The following is an 11,433-nucleotide window of genomic DNA, read 5'->3' as shown; positions in this document are numbered from 1 at the left end:
CCGAAGGGGTGGCTGAGGGGTCTGGGAGAGCCAACCGATCGTGGTGACCGGCGAACGGGCCCTGTTTGCCCGGACGCCAGTCTTGCAGGCAAGGCGTGTGGGAGACGCCTGGCGGAGGAAAGCCCTTGGTGAAAGCGGCGCTGGTTTGCGCTGCCCGCCGGCCCTCGAATTCTGAGCGGGCTTCATTGTGACGCCTCAATGGTCGCCGCGGGTTCCACTCGGCGGCCTCCGCGGAGGCTGGGCTCAGGAAAGGGCCGCAGCAGGCTCGGGGCGCGGCTGAGATGGGGCTTCGAGAGGCCGGCGGTGTGGGGAAGCTCCCTCTCTTCCTGGGGCTGCTCCTCTACCTGCTGGCCGAGAAGCCCGCCAGCTCCATTAACGACAGCGCCTCTCCTGCGGAGGATGCCGGGAGTGAGCCGGTGGTGAAGCTCGTGGACGCGGGTGAGGGATTACAAAGGGGCTGCGGTGCAAGGCCGAGGGGTGGGCGGCTCGTAAAGGTCAACCCTAGAGCGCGAGAAAGCCGCCCCCCCCCCTCAAAAAAAGAAGTCTGCTAAACTCATTGCGGGTACCAGTCCTAAACTGTTACTGAGAGACGGGCTTCATTGAACTCCGAGGGGCTTACTTCGGAGTAAATCTGTTTAGAATTGCGCTTTCGCCCTCAGCTGCTACCGCACTCAGCGCCAGAAGCAAAAAACAGAAGAACGTGCAGCCTCTCCCCTCGTCTATTTTGCAAACGACTCTCCGGCCCGCTTGAAATTTGCAGCCTCCTTTGCAAAACATGGGACTAAAATCCCCCAAAGTGAACAGCCTGGCAGAGATGAGGCTCCGGAGAGCCCACCCCATCATATCCGATCCGCTTTTCCCATCCAAATTCTAATGAATGTTCACTGTCTCTTGTTGTAGTGCCCAGCTGTTCCTTGCATATTATGGCAATCCTCATTCACACTGTCTTTTCCTAATATTTCACTTGGAAGCTGAAGCGTGTTTGGTCAGTGCCATCGGATAGGCTAAGAAGCCCCGTGTGTTAGACCAGATATTTACAAGGCTGAACAAGAGTCGTGACTGTTGAGCAAGAGCTAATCATCACCTGGATGTAATGAATGTGTTTTTTTAAAACCTCCCTTCCTCAATTTGATTTGTTTTCACTGGGAAGGAAGCCAACTTAGATATGAAGTCAGAGAAAGCTTGAAAAGCTCCATGTGGCCATTGCAGTTGGCAAATGTGGATGAAGGAAATGTACTGCATGCCTTTTAATTCTCTTTCTTACTTTGAGAGTCATGCTTCAGATGCTGTGCATCAGAACAAAAACGTGATTTGGGCAGAGGTTTCCACAGGTCTGATAGATGAGGCACATGCCCCCTCCATTTGAAATGAGAACTGTGCTTCATCTTTGGAAGGGTTTTCATTTATAGGCTTACTGGCCCTCAGGAGTTTTGCCTCTATGTTTCTACAAAAATGGTGACTAGTGTACAGGGTCAAACTGAACGTGAAGCAGAGTTGGTTTTTAGAGCCTGATTTTCACTACCTGAAGACGTCTCAAAGCATCTTACAATCGCCCTTCCTTCCTCTCCCCACAACAGACATCCTGTGAGGTAGGTGGTGCTGAGAGAGCTCTGACAGGACTGCTTTGTGATGACAGCTCTAACAGGGCTCTGACTAGCCCAAGGTCACCCAGCTGGCTGCATGTGAAGGAGTGGGGAATTAAACCCAGCTCACCAGATTAGAAACCACCACCCTTAACCACTACACCAAGCAGGCTGTGGCAGTGGAAAATGAGCAGGCCTCCTATGACTTTTCACAGAATGTAAATAGAAGCTGCAGGGCCATTTGTACTGGGATGTGTTACAGAATGAGGAGCGGCGAGCACTTAACCTTTTCCTTGTGTCAGTCATAAACACACAGTTACTATTTGCTTTGCGAGGGAACAATATACAAGTGCTCATGGGGGTTTGTGCACATTTTCCCTCACAGACTCCATAGTTGTTCATGGAGGACATGTCTGTGGCTGGCTACAAGCCATGGTGAATAAAGGGAGCCTCTAGGTGCACAGACAGTAAGCCTCTGAGTGCCAGTGCCAGGAGGCAGCATCAGGGGTAGGCCTCCAGGCTTGTAGCCACAGTGTTCAAAAGGAGTCAGGTCCAGTCCATCATTTGTCTTGTCCCTAGGGGTCGGTGTGAAATCTGCTAGAAGTCTTTCGGGTGTGAATCCCTATGTACAAAGGAAGATGTTGAGGTAAAAAATGTGAATCCTGTCATAAATTCAGAGCTGAACATTCTAGGAGAGAAAAAGATTAAGGAATAAAGGAGTAAAAAGGTGTTGTGGCAGGCTTGGAATTGCTTACAGCATTGTTTTCTTTTTTGTAATTGTATTTATACATTGCATGACATAGTATGTCTGATACCTTTTGTACTTTTCTAATTTTTGTGATCCTCATCCTGCTGCAGTGCTTATTAGGTTTGTCGTGCTATTTGATTACAATGTTTTATGCCATGTAATCCACCTTGGGTCTCAAGTAGAAAACTGCAAAATAAATATTAAAGTTAGTGGATTATGATGGGATGACCAATGCTGTACTCATTTCTGCCCCTGCCCCCCAATAATTTTTTTCTGGCTATGGTCTCCGCCTCTATTCCCTGTTGTTGATCTCCAGAGATTAGCTACTGTGTGAGACAGGAATCAAAACTAGCTGGACCATTGGTCTGATCCAGTGTGCTGTCTTTAACAGTGCTACCTTCTCTTCCATTTGGTCTCATGAAATAAACAATTGTTTAATATAATGCTAATGTAATGTAAACACATGTCATTTAAAATAATTATTCTGTACTCTACACACATGCATTTGGTGTATTCACAGCATAGTCCTAAACAGAGTTACCCCCTTCTAGGCCCACTGATGTCAAGAGGTTTAGAATGGTATAACTTTCCTTGTTGCATACTTGGGTTTACAATAAAAGGGCCTCAGCTTGGAAAAATCAGCCCTTAGTAGTGCATAGCCATGTTGTTTTAGCTCTGTTGCCTTTGAAAAAGAGTTATCACAGCTCTGTCACTACCAACCACAATGAAGGAAAGGGTACCTATCAAGGTAAAGGTCTTTGGAATTGCTGAGAGGGAAAGAGAATCCCCCTCCACTCATTTTCATTCAAGAAGTCTGTGGTACATTTTGGAATCCAATTTGCACTCATTACCATGTAATCCACTGAAGTCTGTGTTACCTCCTGGTCTGTGGTATAAGTATATTAAAAAGTGGAGACAGACCTTGGAGTCACCCATCATGTCAAAACATGTTTTTGTAACATCCATCCTGGGGAACTTGAAAGGTTGTTTAATTATTCTATGATATTTTGGCTGACTTTCATAGAAAAGTGTTACACTGCAGCTTTCCCACTCTCAAACTGATCAATACAACTGTGCACAATTTGGATACTAATTTTCCCTGTTCTTCTGTTTGAATCAACAGTAGTTATCATTGGCATAGTGGTTAAGAGCAGCGGCTTCTTATCTGGTGGCTAGGTTTCATTCCCTGTTCCTCCACATGCAGCCAGCTGGATAACCATGGCCTAGTCACAGTCTTGATAGTGCTGTCCTCACAGAGCAGTCCTGTCAGAGCTCTCTCAGCCTCACCTACCTCACAGGTTGTCTGTTGTGGGGAGAGGAACGGAAAGCAATTGTAACCCACTTAGAGACTCCTTTGGGTAATGAAAAGCAAGGTATAAAAAACAACTCTAATGATTAAAACTTCCATCTGTGTGATCTCTGAAAATAGACTTGAGGACAAATTCCCCTGGCCCAATTGGCTAGATGGAGTGGGATTCATTACAAGTTTAAACATGGCTGTGAACCAGTTAGTTGTGCACTTAGCTTGCAGTTCACTCTGTGTTTTGCCATATGCTCCATATTGTTTGTCTGTTGTGCCATTTGCAAAGATTCTGCATCATGTTAAGAGCCGGAATGCACATTAACTCTGTTGCATCAGCTCTTCTTCTGCACATGTCCTCCAGCACCCCAGCTCACCCATGCTAGGATATGCTAGCATGGGAGGGGGGTGGTCTTGGAAAATAATAATTTTAGCATGATGGTAGCTGTAAAACCTTGTACTGTGCAGAATTGATATGTAAATAACTCATCTTTGAAAAATCTGTACTTTGACATATCTTTGATATATTTTTAGACTTACTGTTTTACTTACTCAGTTTATTTTATCATATTTTTGCTGTCTAAGAATGCAACATTGGTTTATAGACCAGAAAAATAGTAAATATATAAATAGAAACATAATCTTACAATATAGCAGTGATCACATCTTTGGTATGTGCTTCTAAAAACAGCTTTGCCCTGCTAAACAGAATCTTAAAATGTAGTTGTGTGAAAAATGCTACCAGACAGAACAGGAAGGAAACGAGCTATATTACCTGTTCATATTCATAATATGCTCTATTATCTAACAGAGAAACTGTTAGAATAAAGATAATTCTGTTTTTTAAATTTACCTACTGGACTATATAAAATAAGTTATTTGTGCAGGCTGGAATGTAAACTGATTTTTAAAATCATCACCTTAATTTAAAAAGAGTCAGGTTCATCATACTGGATTTATTTGAATATGATATGTTACCTAGAAAAGGCCAGTTGTGTCCATATTATCCTCAATGTTACAAATTTTGTTTTATGTTTCAAATGAAAGGTTTGAAATGCTGACTCATTTTACATGTTGTGATCACTTTTGGCAACTTTCTTGTTTCAGATGAAAATGCGACAGAAACCAAGGAGGTAGAATATGGACCATGCACAGTTACATGCGGTAAGAAGAAAAGAAGATAAATAAAATGTAATTTGGTCGGTAAAAAAAAACTTTAAGATTAATCTGCTAACGTTAACTGTTCAGCTGTGATGATGTATACATCCTGGTTCAACTCTCATTGATTTCAGTTGTTGGTAAAGACAATTAAGAAAAATAATCTCCTTAGCTAGCACAGTTCCTCAGGAACTGCAAAATGGAACACTCTTGGTTGAGGCTAGTGAACTGAGAACACCTATTGGACACTCAAGAACCCCTTCCCACAAGATATGCCCACGGGTCACAATTCCAATCTAACCACTCTACTGGGTTAGTGGCTAAATAGTTAGTGGCTAAATAGTAAATAATTAAATGTTTCAATCCTGTTGATGCTGTTGTTGAGTTCATGTACATCTGTTTTATTGGATTTGAAGCTCCTTGTTAAACGCTCTGAGCTGCAAGGGGGGTGGTATAAAATGAAATAAATAAATAAATAAGAAATTCAGCTTTTAAAAAAAATGTAACAGTCCTTCAACTCCTTTTTTAAAAAGCCCTCTTCTCTTATTTATTGGTTCATAAGAGCCTCTTGTGGCGCAGAGTGGTAAGGCAGCCGTCTGAAAGTTTTGCCCATAAGGCTGGGAGTTCAATCCCAGCAGCCGGCTCAAGGTTGACTCAGCCTTCCATCCTTCCGAGGTCGGTAAAATGAGTACCCAGCTTGCTGGGGGGTAAACGGTAATGACTGGGGAAGGCACTGGCAAACCACCCCGTATTGAGTCTGCCATGAAAACACTGGAGGGCGTCACCCCAAGGGTCAGACATGACTCGGTGCTTGCACAGGGGATATCTTTACCTCTTTTATCTTTAAGCTGCCTTCACCAATCCATTTTTTCTTGTTTGTGAACATCTGTGAAGCTTCCAGAAGCTAAAAAACCTTCTGATATATTTCACAGGTGATTTCTCACATACAATATTGCTAGCTAAGTTAAACCGCTACCCTGCAACAGTCTCTTCTGTATTCAACCCTTCATACAATTTCTTTTAACGATAAGATCTCACTGAAAAGTGAAAAAACTGTTCAGTAGTGGTAAAGTGACCATTGTTTAGTAGCAAATGCCTTTTTAAATGACTACCAAATGGCCCTGAGGTACAGCATGGGTGACTCTCTCTGCTGCTGCCAGTGGAGTAGGAGGTAGTCTGCAGTGGCTGACAAAGCCCTCAGATCACCACCAATAGGTTTACAAGCCACCCCTCGATGCATGTCTGTTGGCTGACTGGCCATGACCCATCCTACAGCTACCAGCCACAGTAGCTGCCCCCTGAGCCTCCATGAGGCCCTACAAACACTGCTGATCCTGGACCACACTCACTTCAGATCACAAGCTGTTCCCTCTTGATTGCTGCCAACATGAGTGACAGCATGGGAGACATGCAGGCCAGCGGTTCCAGACCCTGGCTGCTACACCTGACACACAACTGTTCATCTTGGGAGTTGCTAGTACCCAAGGTCTGGAGGACAACTGTCCTGGCCTCCATGTCTGTTGTGAAGGAGTGAGGACATGAAGATGCTCCATGCCTCCAGCATAGAAGGTCATTGCAAATGAGCCTAAGGGTGACAGTGCTCAAAATTGTAGATGTGCTGAATCCTAAACCCTTCTAACTGAGAGCCAGTTTGGTGTAGTGGTTAGGCGTGCGGACTTCTAATCTGGCATGCTGGGTTCGATTCTGCACTCCCCCACATGCAGCCAGCTGGGTGACCTTGGGCTTGTTCACGGCACTGATAAAACTGTTCTGACCGAGCAGTAATATTAGTGCTCTCTCAGCCTCACCCACCTCACAGGGTGTCTGTTTGGGGAGAAGATAGGGAAGGCGACTGTAAGCTGCTTTGAGCCTCCTTCAGGTAGAGAAAAGTGGCATATAAGAACCAACTCCTCCTCCTCCTCTTCTTCTTCAGTGTGCTTAGAAGATTATAACTTTGCTTAAGATTGCACTGCTAGGGGACTTTCTTCAGAACTGTTCTTGTTTGAATTAACAAACATCCTCTCCACAATCAGATCTGGGTTTATTCTACTGCCCCCCCCTCAGGCCCCACCTTGATTTAGGACTAAGATTTCCTTTTGAGTTCAGGTCTGGAGTCAGAAACAGGAATAGAAGTTTATATAAGTTAGTGTTAAAATTCAGTGGAAGGGGTTGGTCCAGTATAACACTATCACCCTTTCACTGATCACTTGGGCCTTAGAAGAGTATGCATCACCATTGTATCTCCCTTCTGCCATCCTGGTAGACTTCCTTTTTTCTTATTCCCTTCTTTTTTAATCATAAAATTTCTGTACCCTTTATGTCTGTTGAAAAAACAACAACCCTCAACCTCCAAAGCGAGAGAAATGTCTTTAATAAAAGTGTCATTTCATTGCCATGTAGACCTCTGTTTTCTTCATCTTTGAAATGAGATGTTCTCAGCAGTGGAGCATGATCCTTGTTTTATGACAGATCCAGCAAGAGTTTCCTGCTTACCTCTGTCACTTAGAGTAATCTTTTGCTAGTTATATGTCACTGAAGAAATATTACAAAATCTGGTTGTATTATAGGAATTTTAAATGCAAAATACCTCATCACAAAGTGTGTTTTTTTATATGCTTAGTGTTTAATTTAATATTCAACAGTCTTTGTTGTGTTTATCTCTGGGTCACAGGAGATTTTTTTCCTGAACTCGCTCTTTTCTCCCTTCCTCTGCTGTTCAGTAAAACAAAAATATTTCTTTAACGGATGGCAATCTATCCTGTGTTTACTGGGACTAAACATACTATTCTCTCCTCCCTCGCATCCTATGCCATTTGAATGAGCTGGGTACACAGTGTTTGGCAGAAGAAAAGGAGAAAAGCAAAAGAAACACAGCAGTTGTGTTGAATATGTTTATATTTTTGAAAAAGGCATGAGGTTTCTAAGTGGAATGCTAGTGTCTGAAATTCAGTACGGTTATCTAATTTGAATTACACATGGTAGCTCTTGTTTTCTTTTGGCTGCAAGCCTCTGTGCAGTTATTAGGAAGGAGTACGGTTGGACTCAGTGGGGCTAGCTTCTGAGGAAATATGCATCACAACAGTACCTGAGACTTGTACAGTGCAGTGTCCTTTAGTCTCATGGTTTGGAACAGATGAATAACATTTGAATAAAGTAAAGACTGGTTATACTGCAGTGAAGTGTGTCATTAGCATGAAGCTAGTCTACAGTAATGCACCAGAATTCAGACATGGAGAACAGTTATTGACTTTGGATAATGGTGATTCAGTGATATGGGTTCTTTCTAGTATTTCCTTCTTCCAGCTGTATCTTTTATTGAGCATTGCACATTGCTCAGGAACTTCCACTGATACATGTCAGACATTAACGATGGTTGCCTTGGAAAAAGAGCAGCACCCGTCATCATCATCACAGAATATAAAAACAAGGCCAAGGCCGATGGTGCAAAATCAGATAAAAATATTTCATTACTCAGTTTACGTCTCCAAAAATTCCCTATGCATTTTGACAAAAGGCTCTGTAGTATTATATTCAAAGTTAAAATATCAGTAACGTATAAAACTATTTGAGCTTATTCTGTCCTTGAAAGAAGTTAAAAATTAATGGTTTACATTATGTAATGTTAATCACACCTATGTGACCTCTGTATTGTTAGTATATCATATTAAAGATTTCTCTGAAACACGTGGGGAATTTTTGGATATGTAAGCTGAGTAATAAAATATTTTTATCTGATTTTGCACCATTGGCCTTGGCTTAAAAAAAAAAAAACCCTGGTCGGGCTTACATTCTAAGTAAGATTCCTACGACAGAGGCTCATGGTGTGCATATCTTTTTGCAGTGCATTAAAAGGGTTATCACAGTGAACATGTTGGACCAGGAACTTGTACACGTGCATGTGTTTTCAACCATGGTGGAAATAATCTCCAGAAGAGTTTATTTGATGAGGGTTGCTTAGAAAGGATGTGCAACTCAGTTTCTGGAGACTTCTTTTTTTAACAACTAAGAATGGTTACCATCTTCTGGAAATTCCTGGGTTCTGGGACGTGTTCAGCACTGTAATTTTCCATTAGTATTGATAGAGTGAAGGATCCTCAGCACCTGACTGTAATGAGCTCATCAGAGCAAGAATCCTCCCGGCACCAGATGGCAGAGGCGTTGAAAGGCCAGGTTCACCAAGTCTGCAAGCTAGCGTTGATATTTAAATTTTAATTAACTTGTTTGTTGTTAGCAGTGGGGGAAAAATGAAAATGCATATTGTATTTGTCTAAAAGGAAAGTGTTAAGAATGATTTTCACCCTGTTGATGGTGGGGCTAAGAACCGGAGAGATCTTCAGACATCTCGGCAATTGCCTGAAATTAGATTGGTAGTGCTTCTTAAATTTGGTAGTGCTTCTTAAATTTGGGGCAAGAAATGAAGGTTGTTAATAGCATCTGCTTCAGTGGATTATAAAAGATAAACTAGAAGAATATTATTCAAGTAAAAATACACATTTACTTTTTATATTTTAATTAAAGGTATTGGCATCCGAGAAGTTATATTAACCAGTGGATGTCCTGGCGGTGAATCAAAGTGTATTGTTCGTGTTGAGGAATGCAGAGGACCAACAGACTGTGGCTGTAAGTAGAACCCATTAAAAATGCAGAGTATGTCTGAGTTAGCCTTAGTAGATATTCTGGTAACAATTTATGCACCATTGCTATGATGATATTTAGACTTATAAAAAAAGCTAAAAGGGATGGGCTTCTGTACTACTTTTTAGATTATAGATTCCTTATATGAATTTTAAATATCAAACAACCAGGATGCAATTTTTAATTATTCTGATACTAGGAGAAAAACCCATTAAAAAATGGGCATTAGAAGGCACCTCCAGAGGTGGCTAGCTGGCCCACTAAGGGCTCTCGCCATGGCAAAAGCCCTTTGCAGGCTAAGCAGGGGGGGAAAGCCTCCTCCCACCAGCGGTGCTCCTTGGGAGCTGCCACTTGGCCCGTGAAGGGCTCTCTCTGCGGCAAAAGCCCTTCACGGGCCAAGCAGGGAGGGAAAGCCCCCTCCTGCCGCCGGCAGGATCTGCTGCTTGGGCCACAAAGGGCTCTAGCCACGTCTGTGATGCAGTGAGAGCCCTTTGTGGGCCAAGCAGTGTCAGGACATCTTCCCCCACTAGCTGTGCACCTCCAAAGCTGGCAGTTGGCCCACGCTAGTTGTTGACGGTGGGTCTGAGGCTCCAGGAAGGGTGCAAGCCGTCAAAGCAGCCTCCTTGCCAGCCAGGAACCTCTGGTCTGTGAGGCTGGGCAAGAGGCTCATGCTCAGTTCATGGAGGAGGGTGTGCCAGGGGCCAAGCCAATCCGGACGTGGAGTGGAAGAGCTGACTGGCCTGGTGGTTCCAGTGTCCTGGACGGGGTCCAGACACCATGTGGATAGGGCTGCCCAGATGGATCTTTCAGAATTATAAAGAGGAACTTATGTTAAGGATGAATCATAATTTTCAAAGTCCTAGTCTGCAATTCTGAGCATTATGAGGTATACTGTAATTTAAAAAACAAAACAAAATGAAACAATGTGAAATTACAATTAATGCTGTCTTCTCTAGGGGGAAAACCAATTTCTGAAAGTCTTGCTAGTGTGAAAATACCCTGCATTTTTGTACCTCCGGAAGACCGATTTACATATACTTGGAAAATGTTGATTCCAGACCAGGTAAATAATTGTGTTCCATTCTGTGCAGATGTATATTTAATGGATGTATTAAATCTTTACCAATTTCATAAACACATACATTCACCTATACGAAAGAAGAAGAGAAGCAAAGGAGGGAGAGAGACAGAACTTTGGGTTAGTAATACTAATTAGACCTAGACACTTTGGTATAGCCATCTCGGTGTAGTAGTTAGGAGCATAGCCTTCTAATCTGGTGAGGTGGGTTTGATTCCCTGCCCCCCACATGCACCCAGCCCAGCTGGGTGACCTTGAGCTCACCACAGTACTGATAAAGCTGTTCTGACTGAGCAGTAATATCAGGGCTCTCACTGCCTCACCTACCTCTGTTGTGGGAAGAGGGAAAGGAAGGTGATAGTAAGCTGCTTTGAAACTCCTTCTGGTAAAGAAAGGTGGCATATAAGAACCAACTCTTCTTCTTCTACAATATGTATCCAGAGCACCTATGTGTATCATAAATAAAGCCGGACACAGATGGTGGGAGGAGTTGAGACTTATTGCGTACCTGATTGGGGCCTTGGGGAATCACTCACCCTGGAGTACCAATCAGGCAGGGGATGGTTTGCCCCTAACTCACTCCAACTCCCTGATTGGCCTTTAGGGCCAATCAGGTAGGGGACACATCCCTCAGAGGGCCAATCAGGTAGGGGACACATCCCTGACTGCCTCATCCTTCACCTTCCAGCCACGCTAAGAGGTGGCAGTCAGGTAAAGCCTGGCGAGGCCTTGGCAGGGCTGCCTGGGTAGTTGGTGGTGGAGGCCAGGAGCACCTGCCTGAGCTTGCCCCACCCCAACCAGCCTTGCCACAGCCTGGCGAGACATCGGCAGTGCCACCTGAGTGGGTTGTGGGGGAGATTGGGAGTGCCCACCAGATCTTGTCCCTGCCCCAACCATCCTCACCGCAGCCTGGCGAGGCCTTGGCAGAGCT

General features: G+C 43.8%; 1 protein-coding gene across 1 annotated transcript in view; it reads left to right on the top strand.

The window, feature by feature from the left end:
• The first annotated feature begins 200 nt into the window (after positions 1–200).
• The window catches only part of SPACA1 (sperm acrosome associated 1), a 33,048-nt gene continuing 21,815 nt past the window's right edge, over positions 201–11,433 (top strand). The window contains exons 1-4 of the mRNA XM_077349890.1: positions 201–438; positions 4,739–4,795; positions 9,308–9,409; positions 10,381–10,487. Coding sequence (XP_077206005.1) covers positions 282–438; positions 4,739–4,795; positions 9,308–9,409; positions 10,381–10,487 — 423 coding nt within the window. The 5' untranslated portion in view covers positions 201–281. The remainder of the gene's footprint in view (positions 439–4,738; positions 4,796–9,307; positions 9,410–10,380; positions 10,488–11,433) is intronic.

This window comes from Paroedura picta, chromosome 1 (genome assembly GCF_049243985.1).
Source record: "Paroedura picta isolate Pp20150507F chromosome 1, Ppicta_v3.0, whole genome shotgun sequence".
In the NCBI taxonomy this organism is placed as follows: Eukaryota; Metazoa; Chordata; class Lepidosauria; order Squamata; family Gekkonidae; genus Paroedura; species Paroedura picta.
The sequence above is the reverse complement of the archived record's forward strand: the minus strand, read 5'-3'. Positions and strand labels throughout refer to the sequence as shown.